Source organism: Sminthopsis crassicaudata, chromosome 4 (assembly GCF_048593235.1).
Source record: "Sminthopsis crassicaudata isolate SCR6 chromosome 4, ASM4859323v1, whole genome shotgun sequence".
Lineage (NCBI taxonomy): Eukaryota > Metazoa > Chordata > Mammalia > Dasyuromorphia > Dasyuridae > Sminthopsis > Sminthopsis crassicaudata.
Window position 1 is genome coordinate 158788768 of NC_133620.1, and position 19846 is coordinate 158808613.

The following is a 19846-nucleotide window of genomic DNA, read 5'->3' on the forward strand; positions in this document are numbered from 1 at the left end:
TATAATTCACAAGTTGTTTTAAAAAATAAATCCCCGATCACCTTAGGTTTTTTGTCTACCTTTTAAAAAGGAAAATGCTAAAGGAAAAATTCGGGTTTCAGACTGTCAATGATAGTCCTTTAAATGATAAAAGAAATTTTAAAAAAGCAGAGTTGGGAGAAATTTGATTGAAATAGGAAGACTTTCCACCTTTGTCTTCCAAGGTCTAACTTATTATTAGCAAAGTTTCAAGGATTGATTTTCTAGCACACACAATCAATTCACCTTGGCTGGATTGCAAATGCAACATGAGACTTGACACTTCCCTAAACCACCTTCTATTCAAGGGGAGTCAGTCATACCTGCATCCCTGCTAGAGCATATTGGGCCAATTTCATATTCTTGGATTCCAAAGCAAGTTGGAGAGGAAGAAGACACTTCTCCCTGGAAGAGATACAAATAAGAATAGTAACAATAATAAAAAACAATAGTTCAGATTATTTGGCAATTCATGCTTTTTGATCTGCTTTCTCACAAAGGCAACAATAAATATGATTCATAACTAGAATTGGTTATTTGTAACTACAACAGCAACAAATTATCCATAGGTAAACTTATAAGAAATGTAAGTGTACTCTTTGCCTTGACCACATAGAATTCCAGGATTCCTTCAAGATTCAGTTCACCTTAATTCCTACCTGAAGCCTAACATGAACCACAACTTCCTCTTCCATTCACCTTTCAGGTTGTGGAACTCTTTTTAAGTAGAAATCATTTCTGTATATATTTTGTATTAAATTGTCTCTAAATAGAGTATAGGGAACAGTGGATGGAGCACCAGGCCTGAAGTCAGGAAGATTCATCTTTCTGAGTACAAATCAATGACTGCCCATCTTTACTTCCTTTTAGGTTATTCTTTTGTTCTCTGTGTACTTTTTACTTTATTGTTCTTTTCCCACTTTCATTCCCCCATCTCCTCTATAGTTAAACACAGATGTTTTTATATAATATATATATCTAGATTTTCATGCCTACCCACACATATATGTTTATATACATACATACACCTACATGCATATATATCACCTATACTCAGACACATACATATGCATATGTATACATACATATACCTATATATGCATTTATCCAAATGTAAACATGCATCTAGAATAATATTAATATAGCTGACATATAATATAGATTTCTCTCTTGAGTGAATCTTTAAATTTGACTTTGTCTAAAATCAGTGATTATTAGCCCTACTTTTTTCTAATAAATTCTACTCCTGATCCTTGTTGCAGTGTTTGTGTATACTTTTTATTTTCTATCCCTGCTTACTCTTTACTTGCCTTGCTCTTACTTAACTCCCCACCCCAAGGATCCTTAGCTGACCTTTTTATCTCATTCCCATAAATTTACACATCTTATCACACTCCTGTTACTCTAACACTCTTCTATGCCCCATTTTATTATATGCCATCCTTTCCCCTTCTTTATTCTTCTCCCATTAATCTACACACTTTGTGCTATTACTATAGCTCTACATACCCGTCTATACCTCACCTTATCCACTTTGTTCCACTGCCATAAATCTATACATCCTTCTATACCCCACTTTATCCTAATTGGTTAACTTCTTTTCATAATCTTTTTGTTTTTCTTAAGTTTCTCCTCAATCTCTCTCACTTGATTTTTAAAGGTTTTTAAAAAAAAATTCTTCTATAAATTCTTTCTCGGCAGAGAGCTATTTAATATTAATCTTTGGGGTAGAAGAGGCTTTTTTTTTTTTACTTCAGTGACCTCCTCTGAATATGAACAACCTTGGTCTTCCCTATTCCCAAAATAAGTTCCTATGGCTGGGTTCTTCTTTCTTCTTTGCCTGTTCATTTTCTTTTTTAAGGAGAACTATTAGTGGAAGCACTTTTAATCCTAGATTTGTGGGGATAGTGCCTCTAGAAGTTCAGCTCTTCCCTCAAATCCCAAAGCAAAAACGTCACTTCCTACAAGTGCCTGCAGCTGGCAGCTTCTCTGCTTCACTGCTTCTACACTCACCAGCTGTGCTGGTTCCTTCTTACTCTGAGCAGTATATCAACAGCACAGCTGGGTCTGGCCTTCCTAGCAAGGAGAGATTCCCTTATTCTTTCATGACTCAGACCCCCAGTTCCCCATGCTACCTGGGACCTCAAAGTTCCTATGATTTCCAGCTGAAGCTCTACTCAACCCCTGGTAGCCTTGAGAATATCCACTTTTCCATGGAGTGAGCCTGGATGGATCTATACTTCATTCCTGGTTAAACCCCATCTTGGAGTCTTTCATGGGGTCTTCTCGGGTTGTCCCAGGAGGACTCCTGTTCTGCTCCAAGTCATCTTTGTTTTTCACCAGTCTATGTTCAGTTCACCCTGAGGTGCAAATTTGTTCTGTTTGTGGGGAAAATCTGGAGAGCTTGAAATTTTCTGTCCATCTTCCTAGAATCCTCCCCACTCCAGTAAACCCCAAATGGGGTAAAAAAAAATAAGACATGATTGAAAAACAACAACAAATTTGTTATTACTTTCCATTATCTCAACAGCATTTTGGTTCCTTTAGGGCAAGAATTATTTTCATTTCTGTCTTTGTATTCCCAGGACTTACAGAGTCTGGCTCTTAATAGGTGCTTAAAAGATTCTTGTTGAATGAAAGAAAGAATTGGTATAGGTAACTGGGACACAAAAACAAAACAAAACAAAAAAATAGTTCCTGCCACAAAGCTATTGATACCTACATATAGCAATAAATTGTTGGTACAGTGATAGTAAGAAGGAAATGTAGGGTTTCTACTAGAGCAATAGAAAAATCTCATTTTACATTCTTTGATTGAACCTCTATGCAGTTAACCACTGAAGTTTTTCTAACTTAACCAATAGAGACTGTAACCTCTCTAAATTAACTCTATTTTCTGCTAAGGGTGAGAAAAGAAACCACTGTATTTCACCTTTAGAAACCACAAGAAAACTAGCTGTGAAGATAACCCAGTGAATCAGAAAATTAACAATCACTATAGTATGGAGAAATTGTCTCAGAGGTTTGAACATTCACTCACCCATCACATGGCAGGCTAACCTACATCTCTGAACATCCCTCCAGCATCAGTAAAACAAAAGAATGAGAGACTCTTGATATACCATATAATATAGGCTACAGAATTACACTAAGCAGACAAAATGAAAACAGATTTGATTACCAAGTACCAAACCAGCCTTAGCTGGAGAATAAGTAGTTTAGGGGAAAATGTTTTCTCTTTCTTTACATCCTTTGACATAAGGCTCATTGACAACATTGAAACATTTCCTGTTTCAATTATAAATATCACTAATGCTATCTTTATTATCACCTAATTGTAGTTACAAAAGCAACTCTAGATTTATAGACACTAGAAATGTGGATCTGCAGAGAATTCTAGTTCTGTTCATTGTTCACATTTAAGTGACATGCTATCATTGTCAATTCCAAGGGTAGAAAAGGGAAACTAGAGGATGAGAGAGATAGACATAAGAGGGGAAATGTTTTTTCAACTATATGAATTCTGTCAAGAACACAGTCAAACCTCTAAATAAATAACAACTATGCATGTTCTGCTACACTATATATAAGGAGGAAAGCCAAGATTGGCTGATGTGAAAATCTGTACAAGATTGAGCCTAGTTAAGTACAAATTATAACAATAAGAAGAGTAAGAGTGAAACACAGCCTTTCAAAATACAACATGACCCACATAAACTATTGGACAAAATCCTGAGGCATCTTAGGTATACCTCCCATTGAATAATGTGGTCACAAATATAAGCAAATGGTCATGCAGGGATATAAGGGAGAAAAAATGAGAGGCAGAAGATAATTTACACTCAGAGAATATGAGTTTGTATACTGCTCTGCCACTTAATATCATTGAGTTTCTCTGGGCTTCAGTTTTCTTAACTGTAAAATGAAGGTATTATAACTCCTAAATGAACTCAAAGGTCATTCTAGCCTTAAACGTCAACACTAAATATGACTACTATCTTTGAATATCTGGAGGGCTGCAGGAGGATCAGGAATTCAATTGGTTCTAGTTGTATTTGGCCCCAGAGGGCTAACCTTGGAACATTGGAAAGAAATTGTCCAAAAGGAGAATTGTTCAGAATACCTTAGGAAGAGGTGGGATCCTCCTTGTTACCTTTCAAGCAAGAGTAGATAATCACTTGTCAGATGTGTTTTAATGGGATTTTTTAACTTGGAATTAGGGATGGTCTAGACTCTCCAGGGTATAGAAGGTCTTTTTCCAACTCTGAAATACTTGGCTTCTATAAAATGTCAGAGTTGGTATTAAATTAAAATTCTTAGCAATCCAGATACATAATAAAATACATAAAGGATATGAAAGTGGGCTTTATCAGTCAATCAACAAAGATTTATTAAATGCCTATTATGTGCTAGGAACTATGCTAGATGCTAAAAATATGTATAAAATATATAAAAGAAATAATAATAAAAATATAAAGAAAGGTGAAAATATGCTGTCTATTCTGAGGGAGCTCACTTTTTGATGGGGGGAAAATGTAAATAAATTTGTTTATACAAGAAATGTACAGAGTAGGTGGAAGATAATTTGTGAAGAGGTAGTGGAAAGCATAGGAAAGGTTTTTGGTAAAGGGTAACATCTGAGTTGAATCTTAAAGTTAAATATTAAACAGAAACTAAGAAGTGAAAAGGGAGGGTGAACAATCCAGATTTGAGGAACATCTTGTGAAAAAGCATGGAATTGGGAAATGGAGTATAATGTGTAAGAATAGGCAGAAGATAACAATCACAGAATGAGTATGGGTTGGTTGGTTTTCATTCTTCATTCTTGAAGAGGACCAAAATGACATCATTATATTAGAGTTGAGTTACAGTATGTCCAACTTGGCTGATCAGATTAACATGAGCTTAGAATGCTCTGCCACAGGTCAGACACAAATAATTTCTATGATGTGAACCTCACGTTTCATTTGAGCTAATTCAATTCTGTTTGTATGTGTAGAAGAGTACATATGGAAGATAAGAAGGGATTGAGTTGTGACGGACTTTAAATGCCACTCAAGATTTTATATTTTATTTGGGATGTATCAGAAGTTATTAAACTTTGTTGAATAGGAAGTAGAAGGGTTGATTTGGTCAGATCTGTGAGTTAAGAAACTCACATTGGCAGTCTAGTGGAAACTAGATTAGGGAAGTGTCTTGAAAAAGGAAGAACAACTAGAGAGTTCTTGCAATAGTCCAAGTGGGAAATGAAGAAGCCCTGTTCCAAGATGGTAATTTTGTAAAAGCAGGAAAAGGGAGTACACCAGAATTGTGGAAGTATAGAAATGACAAGTTTTGACAAAACATTAGATATATGAAATGATTAAGATTGAGAAGTCATGGATGACACCAAGACCGGAAACCTGAGTATCTAGAAAAATAGTGGTGCTCTTTACTCAACTAATCAAGAAGTTTAAAAGAAGGGAGAATTTGAGGTGGGGAACAACATGATAGTTTTGTTTTGAATATGCTGAGTTTGCTATGCCCCAGGACATCCATACAAGTCATACAGAAATATTTTTTTACAGGATAGGAAGCAGTGATGAGATCCAAGTAGTAATAGTAGTAAACTCATTCTTTACAAACCCTGAGAAGCATTTTGTGTCATTTTTAGAGGTAATTAATCAAGAATTTTTTATTAAGTACTTAATCTGTGCCAGAACTTGGAAAGTGAAGGAAGAGTAAAAAAAAATAATGGTAGCTAAAAACCTGAAGGACCACCAGCAAGTGGAGATTTGGGCTAGCTGATGAAAGATGGGCATAGTTATAGAGTGGGGTATATTGTGTCTATGGTACCAGAAGACACTTTCCTCAAGGAGAAAAATTAAGGGCTTAAGGTCATATAAAGCTAAATTTAACAGAAAGGAGGGCCCCTTCATATTCAGCTAGGAATTTTTGCTGTCAGAATCTGGCTACATTCTCTGGGATGTGACATTCTTCTGTAATGTCAGTGTAATTCAGGGGCAGTTCTGGGTCAAGTCCTGGGGTAGGAAATAAAGAGGAGTCAGTCTCCCTATCTTGAATGAGGAAGGTTTCTTTCCATAACCCTATTAATCTGTGTCCCACCCTGCCACCCATTTAATGGATTATGGCCCAATAATTCTGACATAGACGGGGGAAGAGATACAACTAGACATCAACTTGGATCAATAAGAAGACAAATATTACAATCTGCAAATTATTGCAGAAAACCATTAAAAAACTTTGCTACTTTTTTCAAAAAGGAGTTTAATGAGTAGTGAATAACAACCCATTACTTCAATGTACTAATGAAATTTCTAATAAAGAATAATAGTTTGATCCTGTATTCACACTGACACATGGACCCTTCCAAAATTTATATTCTTTGATAACAAACACTTAATTTTTAGGCAAAGGCAACATAAAAGATTTTTTCCTGCCTGACTCAGTGAAGGCAGAAATTCTCTGTATATCATTCCCATACAATGGCATTGTTCTGTTTTGTTTCAAGCTGAGAAACTATTAGGAATGCTGCAGATCAACAAAGCAAGCATTTTAAATGCAGGATCTGCCAGCAAATGATATTAAGGAAAGTTAAATCTATTTCCATTAACTACATTGCTATGGTTGGCAGCCCAGCCTCATTAAACTAAGAAGACAAGCCGGCAAAGGGAATGTAACAAACGGTGAATAAAGGAAAGTTGTCCAGTATTTATTTGTTAGTGATTGTGTTTTAGCAAAGGGGATAAATGTGAATTTCTAGTAAATCTTGCTATGAAATAAAGCTTCATATCCCTGAATGTTCAATTACTTTCTGCTTCACAAAACATCTGGGGAAAGTCTAGACTAGGGTCCTGCACACTCTTCAGATTGCTAATAATAATAGTTCATACTAATGATGAAATATGAATGCAGATAAAAGCCTACTATTTTCACTTTGTTTTTTTTCTTTTTTCCCCTTTTGTTCTGTTTCTTCTTTCACAACATGACTAATGTGGAAATGTCTTACACAACTGCAAATGTAGAACTTATACCAGATTAATTGCCATCTTAGGGAGGGGGAGGGAGAAAGGGGAAAGGAGGGAGAAAGTTTGGAACTCACTCAAAATCTTTCAAAAAATAAAAGCTGAAAATTGTCTTTATATATAATTGGAAATTTATTTTTATTTTATGGTATTTTATTTATAACATTAATTTTTAATAAAAATATTTCAAGAAAAAATAGTTCATACTCAACAGATACATGTGCCTTGAGATTTAAAAAAACCTCTCATACTAACTTTGACAAATAACATCCTTATTTAACAAGTGAGAAAATTGAGGCCCTAATGCTCTGTCCTGCTTTTTTGTAAGTCATTTCTCAAACTTGCATTTTGAGGAAATACTCAGATGGTCCTAAGCTCATTCATTCTTTCATTGGACTTTTGCTTCTGCTCCTGAATCTTCTTACTTTATCTTTAAGCTCCTACCCAGATACCTTCTTTTCTCTGACCTCCCTCTTTTCATCTCCCTTTTACTCATTTCAGTGTATTTTCATTGGAATGTATGATCCTTATGACCTCCCTCTCTATGTGTCTTTCTGTCTCTGTCTCTGTTTGTCTCTTCTTCCTTCCTCCTTCCCTTCCCCCATCCTGCCTTTGTTGCTTGCATATGTATTCCCAGTGTCCCACTCTATGGCAAAAGGCTTAATAAATGCTTGCAGACTGAAATTCATGTAGATTAAATGACTTGGGGTTCCATGACTATGCAGCTAGCAAATGGATGACAGTCAGTATCCCAAAAGATCATTAAAAGCTAGCATACTAGGGTGAACCTAATAAAATGAAATTTTTATTAGGGATATAGGGTCTTATGCCTGGATTAAAATAATTGGCTTTACAAAAACAAAATAGGAGAAGTAGATAACAGTTAGACAGCAATTTATCCAAAATAAATCTGAGGGTTTTAGCAAGGTGAAAGCTGAAGAGGAGTCAAAACTGTGACAGAGAAGCCTAATATAAAGCTAATGAAACTTGTGCTGTGTTCAGTAAGGTCTCCAAAAATAAGGACGTTCCAATACCTTTGTACTCCATCCTAGTAATTTCATATCTAGAGCATGTGTATTCTTTGCCACATACCACATTAATTAAGTTGGAAAGAAGAGAATAGTAGGGTCAAGGGGTATATGATAGCTCTCTCCAGTGCCTCCTAGTTGCCTTCCCCCAAAGAACTGTCTCCAGGTGGAGGTGACACCCAATCCAGAATTGTTTTAGCTTCCTTCCCTTTCCCCAGAGTCCATTCCAACCATCCTGCCAATATCCCCTTTCTATTTTTCGACTTCTGATTAGACACTGAATCCTATCCCCTCTCAAGCAGCTAGGTGGCAGAGTGGATAGAGTTATGAATCTGGAGTCAGGAAGATCTGAGTTCAAATTCAGTCTCAGACGCTTTCTAGTTTTGTGACTGCACAAATGATTTAACTTCTTATTACTTCAATGCCCATAACTGTAAAATGGGGATAATAACAGCACCTACTTTCAAGGGGTGTTTCAAATGACATAATATGTGAAAAAAACCCAAAACACTTATTATGGTACTGGTTATATAATAAGCAATATATAAGTGGTTATTTCCTTCCCCTTTCTCAGTATCAGTGGAGATGTAGTATCTTCTCTTCACTGTGACCCTGAGACCTATTACTTTCTCCCCCATTCTATTGTGCTGCTCCTATAGGGCAGACACCCCAGCAAATCCTAATAATCCCTGTACCCTTCTAACCACTGTGCAGCAAAACTCTCTTATCCAGAATTTAGCTAGAGCTCTTCTGCAAACTACCATCTACTTCTCTGTGAAATTATTTTCTTAAACAGAGAAGAAAAACCATAAGGGATTCAATCTGTTTACATTCCTATATGGAAAAATATACTTGCATATAGGATAGCTAGAAGGGTTACCTAGAAGTACATAGAGGGCATAGGTGAAAGTTGCTATGATGGGATGGCATCTAAAAAAATAAAATCAAGAGATGAGAAATAGGAAGGCTCTAGGAGAAGGAAAAAGAGTAAAGTAGAATGGGATAAATTATTTTACATAAAAAGTTGGGGGATGGGTCTTTTACATTGGAGGAGAAGCACTTAAACCTTCTCTGATTGGAATTAGTCCAAGAAGGATTAACATACACAATCAGTTGAGTATAGAAATCAGTCTCATTTTATAAGAAAGAGGTGACTGGACGAGAAGAGTTGTAGTGGGGATGGGGGAGCTGATAGAAGGGACGGTGGATTGGGGAAAACAGAAGTAAAAAGCAAAACAAGTGAGAATGGTAATGATGAAAAGAAAGACAGAGATAAAGAGAGAGAGAAAGAGAGAGAAAAAAGAGAGAGAGAAAGAGGATAAATGGTGAAAAATTAGGACAGAGGGAATTACACAGTGAGTAATCACAACTATGAAAAAACATAATAAGTTTTCTTGATAATTGCCTCATTTCTCAAATACATAGAAAATGGAGTCAATTTTATAAAAAATAAGAGCCATTCCCTATTTGATAAATGATACAGGAAATTTTTAGACAAAATAATTAAAGCTCTCTATAATCATATGAAAAAAATCCTACAAATAACTATTGATGAGAAAAATGCAAATTAAAACAACTATGAGGTAACATTTCACACTCATCAGACTACTTAATATGACAGAAAAGAAAAATTACAAATGTTGAGGGGGGAAATTAAGACATTAATACACAGTCAATGTAATTGTGATTTGATTCAACCATTCTGAAATGAAGTTTGGATCTATGCCCAAAGGGTTACAAAAAGGGTTTTTTTATATAAATATTCCTTTTGACCAGGCAATGCCACTACTAGGCTAAATTCCAAAAAAGATTTTTTTAAAAAGGAAAAGGAACTACACATACAAAAACATTTGTAGCAGCTCTTTTATCAATGGCAAAGAACTAGAAATTGAGATGCTCATCAATTTGGGAAATAACTGAACAAATTATAGTATGATTGTAATTGAATAATAAAACAAATGATGAGCAGGATGTTTCAAGATAAACCTGGAAAGACTTACATGGTGTTAATTTGCTTGTTTTCTCAATGGGGTGGAGAGGAAGAAAGGAAGAAAATTTTGAACTCAGAATTTTTTTAAAAATGTTAAAAATCATTTTACATGTTATTGGGTGAAAATAAAATTTTAATTGAAATTGTGTCCTTAATTCATTGGATCTAGGAAAGCACTGTTATAGGTATCCCTTCTAACCATACAGATCACATAACTTCTTAGTTCATGTAATTTTTGTTTATGTCTTTCTAAAGACCAAGTACATTTAAAATATTTAAAATAACAGTGGAAAGTTTGCAGTTGTCTATCTATTATCTCCATTCCTGTGGGATACCCATAATTTAGAAGTTATTAGTTAGAAATTCTAGTGTTTAAAAAAATGGGTATTTTTTCTTTTAACAGTGAACTATTAAAATACAAGGTTGCATTGTCTATTATGATCATTTTTTTAAATTTCATATTTTATTTTTCCCAATTATATTCATTTTCTTTCTCTCTTCCTGTTTCTGTCTCTGCTTTACTTGTCCATCTGTCTGTCTCTCTCCTTTTATTAACATTAATTTCTCTCCCCTTTTCTTTGTGTAACCTCCTCCACTATTGAGAATTTCCATGTCATGTTGCAAAAGAAAGTCTAGATCAAAATAAAACAAACAAACCTTAAGAAAAATAAGGAAAATTTTTAAAAAAGGAAAAAAGCATGCTTCAATCTATTCAGACACTATCAGTTCTTTAGCTTTTTCATCATAACTCCCTTAATTGTCTTAGGTCATTGTATTGCTAAGAATAGTTATGTGATTCATAGCTTACCATTTTATAATATTGTTGTTACTTTTTACACTTTGCATCAGCATATCATGATCATTCTTTTATATTTGATTGCATGAGAAAGCTGTACATCATCAGGGTATAATTTTGAGTTTGTTATGTTTTATGTATAAATTAAATTCATTAATAAGTAATAATAATAATAAATGAAAACAAAGGCATTGTGCAAAGTGAGAACATAGGAAGATCATTTAAGGTAATGGACTAGAGTGTGTTCCTCTTATTAAACTCTGGGCATAGCAGACTGCTCACTAGTAGTACCTGTTAAAGATACAGATAGTAAAAAACTAGCTCAAGATGATGACCACCTACTCTTTTTCATGTCTAAAGTTGGGCAATATAGGTTCTACTTTTACTTTGTCTTACCATTATGGATGGTTCTACTGATCTCTTTGGAGTGATCATAACTTGTGTATTTGTACGAGTGTTCACATGTACATGTGTGTGTCTATTTATGGCAATTCTCTTTATTTAAAATTTTTCCCTTTTTATTGTGAGCTTAATTATCTGCAAACACAGCCATTTCAAGATGCAAAGAACAGAAGAGGACTTTATAAAAAAAAAGTTAACCTACTAAAATCAGGATTTAAAATAAATATATACAAGAAATTTAATGAGGTAAGAAAATTTTTCCTATTTCTATTTACTGCAAGCACATAGGAGTACTGCATGTTTCTTCTTTTGCACTTTTTCCTACTTACTTAAAAAAAAATTCTTGATGTCCTTTTATGTCTAGCACTTTACACTCCCTCTCCATAGAAGGCCTCCCTTACAACAATTATGTTGTATTAGATAAAACATATTAAACATCAGATACATCTTAGAGCACACATCTGCCTCAGTGCCACTAGTCCATTTCCTATTGTCATAAATAACATAGATTACATTCTATAGAGTTGGAAGGGAGGGAGCACAATGCAAACACAATGCTACCCATAATCAGAAATAGTTTTAGAAATGATCTTTTACTGGGATTTTAGATAATCCAAAACAGACAAACCCCTGCATTTCACAGATGAGGAAAGGGAAGTCCAGGGAGCAGAAGAGACTTGAGAATAAGCATCAGTGCTAGACTATGAATTCATGTCCTCTGACCCTAGAGCCAGCACATAAAGTAATATTCAAGTTAACTTCTGAGAAACAAAAGAGGGAAAAGGTTCTTCCCTTCTCTGGCAATACAGGAATTTGTCCTCTCCTGTCCTCCAACTATGTTTTTTTTTCTTTTTTTTTTTTAATTTAAATAGTTTTTATTTACCAGATATATGCATGGGTAATTTTACAACATTGACAATTGCCAAATCTTTTGTTCTAATTTTTCCCCTCCTTATCCTTCCCAGATGGCCAATACATGTTCAATATGTTAAAGTATAAATTAAATACAATATATGTTTGTTTTGCTGTACAAAAAGAATCGGACTTTGAAATAGTGTACAATTAGCCTCTGAAGGATATCTAAAATGCAGGCGGACAAAGTTAGAGGGATTGGGAATTCTATGTAGTGGTTCATAGTCATTTCCCAGAGTTCTTTCGCTGGGTGTAGCTGGTTCCGTTCATTACTGCTCTTATTAGAACTGATTTGGATCTTCTCATTGTTGAAAATGGCCATGTCCATCAGAATCAATCATCATACAGTATTGTTGTTGAAGTATACAATGATCTTCTGGTCCTGCTCACTTCACTCAGCATCAGTTCATGTAAGTCTCTCCAAGCCTTTCTGAAATCATCGTGCTGGTCATTTCTTACAGAACAATAATATTCCATAACATTCATATACCACAATGTATTCAGCCATTCTCCAATTGATGGGCATCCACTCAGTTTGCAGTTTCTTGCCACTACAAAGAGGACTGCCACAAACATTTTTGCACATATGGGTCCCTTTCCCTTCTTTAAAATGGGATATAAGCCCGGTAGTAACACTGCTGGGTCAAAGGGTATGCACAGTTTGATAACTTTTTGAGCATCAACTATGTTTTTTTATCTGCACACACATTATTTCAGATACCATCTCTCCTCCTATCCCCGAATATAAATTTCTTAAAGGTAGGGAGTATATTTATTTTTATATTCCAAGTACTTAGTATAGAGCAGGTGCTCAAGAATTTTTTTTTAATGAAAAGAGAGGAATAAGCAGTTATAAACCATACTGTATCTTGGCAGCTAGTGACCCAGTAAATAAAATAGCTGCTCTAGAATCAGGAAGACTCATCCTGCTGAGTTAAAATGCAGCCTCTGACTTACTAACTGTGTGACTCTGGGCAAGCCACTTATTTTGCCTATTTGCCTCAGTTTTCTCATCTGTAAAATAAATGGGGAAAGGAAATGGCAAACCACTCCAGTATCTTTGCTGAGAAAAACCCAGACAAAACTGCTAAGCAAAGTGCTTTTCAAATATTATCTTATTTGATCCTTATAACAATCCTGGGAGGTAGGTACTGTTATTATCTTCATTTTTACAGTTGAGGAAACTGAAACACACAGTCCAAGTCAGTGACTGGGTTTGAACTCAGATGTGTTTGCTTGCTCCAGGTCCTCAGCATTCTATACAATTTAAGCCACCCAACTACCTCCAAAACTTGAATCCAAGTCTTTTGATTCTCGTTTCAGTGTTCCTTCTATTACACAAGCCACAGTGATTTCTGCTCTGGAATTGTAAAAAAAAGTTTTTCAACAGAAAAAGCTTTATTGTTAAACCTGATGCCTCATCCTTCTAATTCTCCATCGACACATCTTTCCCTCCTTCAGCTCCTGTTTTTCTTTTCCTCCTATTGTGATGAAGCTTGCCATTTCAAATGCTTAGGATGCCCTCAGATGCTATCTGTATCTGTCTGTCCTCAGGCTTTTTCTAAAATTGGGAGATGCTTTATATTTTACTTGAAAATAAAATCAATAAATTAATAAATAAAATCCAAATCTTCCACTTTATCTTTGCCACGTGAAGAGAAAAATAATGGTCTTTGAAAAAATATAAAACATATGCTCCCACATTAACAGAAATTGAGCAAATACCTACATAAAAGATGCAAAAGATGAAAGTCATTTGAAAACATCTGGCCAACTTTCCATAAAGCAAATTAATCATAGCAAGAAAAGGGTAAAGATAATAATCATAGTCATATCTACACAGATGAATATATTTCAATATAGGGCAGACCATTATTTTAGAAAAGTTTTTTAATTTAAAAAATTATTTATGAAATAAAACAAGCATTTTCATAACACATTACAATAAAAAAGATGATCATATATGAAATTGCAAATCTATTATGTTCAATTTGCTATGCCTTTCAAATATACAACAAAATTATCACATAATTATTTTCTTCCCTTCCCCCCTCCACCCTAGAGATAGTTACCACTAGACACACACACACATATATATATACATATATATATATATAATATTCTATACATATTTCTATTTATCAATTCTTTCTCTGGATGTAGATAGCATCTATCTTCATAAATGCTATAACTTTTGTAGCTAATTTGGGTATTTACAAGAGTCATTTTAAAGAAAAAATTAGTAAGTACGAGACTACTATATCAAATCATTTAATTTTTTTTTAGCACTTATCATGTTGTAATTTTATCCATTTACAAGAGCTCTTGCTTTACTTTCTTCTGTCTTACAATTATCCATTGCCTGTCATGTCTACAAATTGTAATGACTAAAGGACAACTACCATAGGTACCCCTTGCATCAGCTCTGTATGTAGGGGCAGTTCCCTCTGGTCCCATCCAATTATAGCAGATCCATCTTTGCCCGAACACCACTATTCAATACTAAATGGATGTCAGAGTCTAATGGATGTGAGCAGACAGAAACCTAAGGCTTGGGCAGCTATTCTCAGCAGGCTTCCTATAATAAAACATCTCTTCAGTGGGAACCCAATACCTAATATATGAATCTCTGATGAATATGTTCAACCCAGTATGTACTATTTTACTAATACACATTTTCTATACCTGGGAAGTATTTTAATATAGAAGTTACCTGAAAATTTGAATTCATGGAAGTTGCCTGGGGCTCTGGGCCATCTTGGCTCCACTGCTAGCTCTGGCCCAAACCCACATGAGGCAGGCTAAAAATAGTTACTGCAGCAGCCTGAATGCCAGACAATTGCAATTGCTGTTCTAAGGGTGAAGGAAAGCCAGTTCTGGAAAGGACACTGGCACAAGGATCTCAGGACTCTCTGCAGGAAAACTAAGGCTTTATACAATTATAATTATTTTCTGAAGGAACTTTGTTGAACTCTCTGGGAATAGAAAAGAATTGATCAAAAACTTCCATTATCCCATAATTTCACTCTTACCTCCTCTTCTCTTGCTGGGTTTACAAAGCCAGAAAAGAGGACGTGTCATCTCCACTGCTGTCTCCATGTTTCTCCCTCAGTTCTACCTTTCCATTTCCATTTCTGGACATAGTTTTTAGGACCAAATAGGAGAAAACAACAGTCATGTAAATTTCACAGTGGATGGAGTGGGATGGGCCAGGAGACAAGAAGGCGAGTGTTCAATTCTGGTCTCAGACACTTACTAGCTGTGTGAACCTGGGCAAGTCACTTCAATTCTGTTTGCCTCACTTTCTTCAACTGTAAAATGAGGATAATAATACTACTTATTCTGAAGGACTATTGTTGTGAAGATCAAATAAAATAGTATTTATCAAGTACGTAGGCACAGTGGTTCATATGTAGTATGTAGGCCATATGGAAATGCTCATTCTCTCCCTTCCCCTATAGAGAGTGACACAAAGAAAGGCAGAATGTAATATTTAATCCTGAATACCAATTTTCTAATAATAATTATAATAACAATAATAATTTTCAGATTAAAAAAGTGCTTTCCTCATAACAGTCCAGGGAGATAGTAAAAGAATGATTTCCTTTTTACATTTGAGGAAACCAGGTATCAGAAAGTTGCAGCTTGTACTACACCTATAGCCAAAGCTAGCACAATGTGCATAATTCTGCATAATTCTGAGTCCTACAGAAACTATTTCCGAATCCTGGCTTTGTGGCTTACTTCCTGTGCGATCTTTCTGGGGCTGGATTCCTCATCTGTAAAATGAATGGGATAGACTGTCATCTTTTAAAAATACATATTTTATTGATGCTTTTCTTTTAAACATTAATGTAACTCCCCAATGACTCTACTGCATAGAATGCTAGATTATAACAAAAAATATAAATAACAAAAACAGGAAAACATAAATAATGGCCTTAACAATGCAAATGAAAAGAAGAACAGCAGTGAATAAACTAAAAGCTATAAAATTATAATGACTATTCTTGGCTCCCAGGAAGGGATATTTAAGACATCCCTTCCATCCTATCCAATGCCCACTTTTTTATTTTTATTTTTTCAGGGATAGGAGACTTGGCTATGGAACAGTACATAGAAGTTAAGACTTTTTAAAAACATATTAGTTTACTTTCTTTATCATTGGTTTAATTCTTCTGCATTTCCTGGCTTCCTTCAAGTCTCAGCAAAAATCTACCTTTAGTGAGAAACCTTTCCAGTTTCACCTTAGTGCTAGTGTTCCTTCTGTTGATTATCTCTAATTGATCATACATTGTTGTTTATATGTTGTCTCTCCCATTAGATTATGAGTTCCATGACACCAGGTTCCTTTTTTTGTGCCTTTCTCTGCATCCTTAGTGCTTAGCACAGTGCCTGGAATATTTGCCATTGTTCATTCGTTTTAATCATGTCCAACCCTTTGGGATCCCATTTGGAGTTGTCTTAGCAAAGATATTGGAGTGATTTACCATTTCCTTCTTCAATTCATTTTACAGATGAGAAAACTGAGGAAAATAGGTCATATAGTTAATATTTGAGACCATATTTGAATTTAGGTCTTCTTGATTTCAGGTCTGGAATTCTATGCACTATGATTCTAGCTGCCTAAAAAATTACTGAGGGACCCAACTGGAACAGGCCAGTTGGGCAGCATAGCTCTTTTCCTTTTTTCCCCACTTTTCTTTTTTTTCTTTCCTTTTCTTTTTTGTTTCCCTTCTTTTCCCTTAGTTCCCTATGATGCATAGAGTATCATACCCTTATCTTTGGGTGCTCTGCTCAAAGGATTTTAAATTTTGATCCCTAAAACCTCACAAAGTAACTAGGCATTTGTGAGCTAAGACTAAATCTTAAACCCAAATCACTGAGGCTCTCTCTGATAGGTCAACAGTATATCCTGGGACTAGCCTCATTTGATCATTGTTTGGACCCTGATTGACTCCAATTGAGCATAGGTACAATTGTTTCTGTTTTGGCCAAAAAAACCTAAGGGGTTTCCCATCTCAGATTTATCTATATCTATTTATCTGTATGTATGTGTATATATACATGAATGTGTATATAACTGCCTCATTTTTTACCCAGCCTTAATCACTGATTGGGAGTTGCATCAAACTGAAACCTGTTAAAGACCTTAACTTAAAAAGGCCAAGGTCTCCTACTGTATCCCTGGCCTTCTCCAGTTATTCTGATCTATATCTTTCCACTGGACCCAGATGGCTCTGGAGGAGAAAGTGAGGCTGGTAATTCTGTACAATCCTCCCTCACCTAAATTCAATTCACCTTTCTGATATCACCAAGTCTCTGAGAACAAAGGACAAAACACAACTCTATCCATTGCACTACCTAGCTAATCATGCCTGGTATATAGTAGGTGCTTAATGAATGTTTGTTGACTATAGTTTTGCACAACTTTTTTTTCTTCTTTATCATGAAGGATGACTCTATGAGAGATAGAAGGGAGAGCTATATAGTTGCAAAGATAGATGATGTAAAACCAAAAGATATCTGTAAAATTTTATTTTAAAAAATAATAAAAAAGAGTATTAAATATTTATTAACATCTTCTCCACTGAAATTTGTAATAATGATTTCAGGAAAGTAAGTAGTATAACTTGGAACTAATTTTTATTGTAAACTTCTTTGAATTGTCATTCTCTCTCCCTTTCCTTTTTACTTATCCTCCTTTTATTTATTACATGTCACTTTGATCATAATTTTAAACATAAGCTCAGAACTTTAAAAGTAAAATCTCTTAAGATAGTCTTTAACTCAAAGTTTAAAACACCATATAATGGCTAGTGTGCTTGGCTCAGAATCAGGAAGAAATAGTTGGAACCCCAACAAGTCAAATCCCAAACAGCAACAGTTTGTTCTGTCAATACCTGAGTTGAAAACATTATTGTGTGTCTCAGAAAATCCCTAAAGTATAATTTATCCAATACAAATTGGAACCTGTCTGGGGAGGGCATTCTAACAACTATAAAGCAAATGCAATCATAGATCTTTGATTAATTCTGATATCACTTAAAATTAATATTCCAGAAGAGTATTTATTAGATCAAGAAGTTCCTCTATCTCTATTAATAATAATCAATAGATGTAGCAAAGATGAACACTTCATTTTTTTAGGTTATACATGTATATTATTTTTTACATATTTTCATATGAGTCCTGTTGGGAAATAAAAATCAGAACAAAAGGGAAAAAACATGAGGAAAAAAACAGAAGGGAAAAAAGGCAAAAAGAGTGTGCTTCAATCTTCATTCAGTCTCCATGGTACTCTCTCTGGAGATGACATTTTCCATCCAAAGTTTATTGGAATTGCCTTAAATCATGGAACTGCTGAGAAGAGCCAAATCTATCATAACTGGATCATCATAAAATCTTGTTGCTGCTGTTTTCCTGGGCCTGCTTGCTTGACTCAGCATCAATGCATTTAAATCTTTCTATACTTTTCTAAAATCAGTCTATATCACTTCTTTAAAATTGTATAAATCATAGGCATCAAAGGATCTTTATTTAATATGATTAAAAAGCATTTAAATAAAGAGAGATACCTGCACCAGACATTATATATTTCATCATCCATAAAGAAAAACAAAAGTTGGCAATTATAGTTTTTTGACCTTAAAACTATGCCAAATGCAAACCTTAGGAATCTTGTCAAACAATCTAGAAAACATTAGATGGCCACTAGCCCATGGAGGATAAATTGAGGAAGTTGTTTCCAAATGCACAATATGTGGATATAATTAAGGCTATTGAAAAAAAGGTTATACAACTGATAAAATCCAATAGGAAAAGAAAGAGAAAAAGAAATTATATTAAAAATAACCATAAGATGTATAAATTATCCTGAAGCTCACTTATTAAGCCACACAGAGAAATTATATGAATATAATGAAAAATACTGTTTTTAGAAACAAAGACTTAAATGATTGGGAGATATTAATTGCTCATGATTGGGATATGTTGATAAAGTAAAAATAACAATATTGCCTAAATTAATTAACAGATTTAGTGCAATACCATGTAATGAGAGTTACTTTACAGAACTAGGGAAAAAATTATCTGGAGGAACAAGGAGTGAAAAATCTCAATGAAAAAAAAATTTTAAGTGGGAAGGGAGAGGACCTAGCAGTACAAGATCTTAAACTCACAACTGTAGATAGGGGAAAGAAGAAGAAAAGGAAAGAAGGAGGCTAAAGGTTTATTACAGACCAGTGGTTCTCAAAGTGTGGCCCAGAGATTCCTGGTGATGTCTAAAACCCTTTCAGAGGTTCTTCAAATTCAAAACCATTTTTTATTTCTAATATGGCAAATATCTATATAGCCCACATAAACAAAAATTCTTGGCACAGATCCTCAATAATTTTTAGTAGCATAGAGACACTGAAAACAAAAGTTTGAAGAAAACCATTGTTATAGACTATCAAGAAATCTAATATCTATAAAGTTGAAAATGTTCTTTAAGAAGAGATTTGGAAGATACTGTACTCAATAAGAACACTGATAGATAAAACCAAAAAGGAGACACAACAATCATTTTAAAATCACCTATCAAAGTGTGGCTAGTTAATTGGACTTAAGGACAAAGTAAACATTAAAATAGGGTAGCTAGGAGGGTACAGTAGGTAGGGCACTGTCCTGGAGT

At 34.6% G+C, this 19846-nt stretch overlaps 1 protein-coding gene across 6 annotated transcripts in view; it reads right to left on the reverse strand.

Annotated features, from left to right (window-relative positions):
- The window catches only part of ARFGEF3 (ARFGEF family member 3), a 213024-nt gene that overhangs the window by 150766 nt on the left and 42412 nt on the right, over positions 1-19846 (reverse strand). For all 6 annotated transcript variants that reach the window (XM_074309720.1, XM_074309724.1, XM_074309719.1 and 3 more), the window contains exon 3: positions 342-423. In XM_074309720.1, the coding sequence (XP_074165821.1) occupies positions 342-423 (82 nt within the window). The remainder of the gene's footprint in view (positions 1-341; positions 424-19846) is intronic.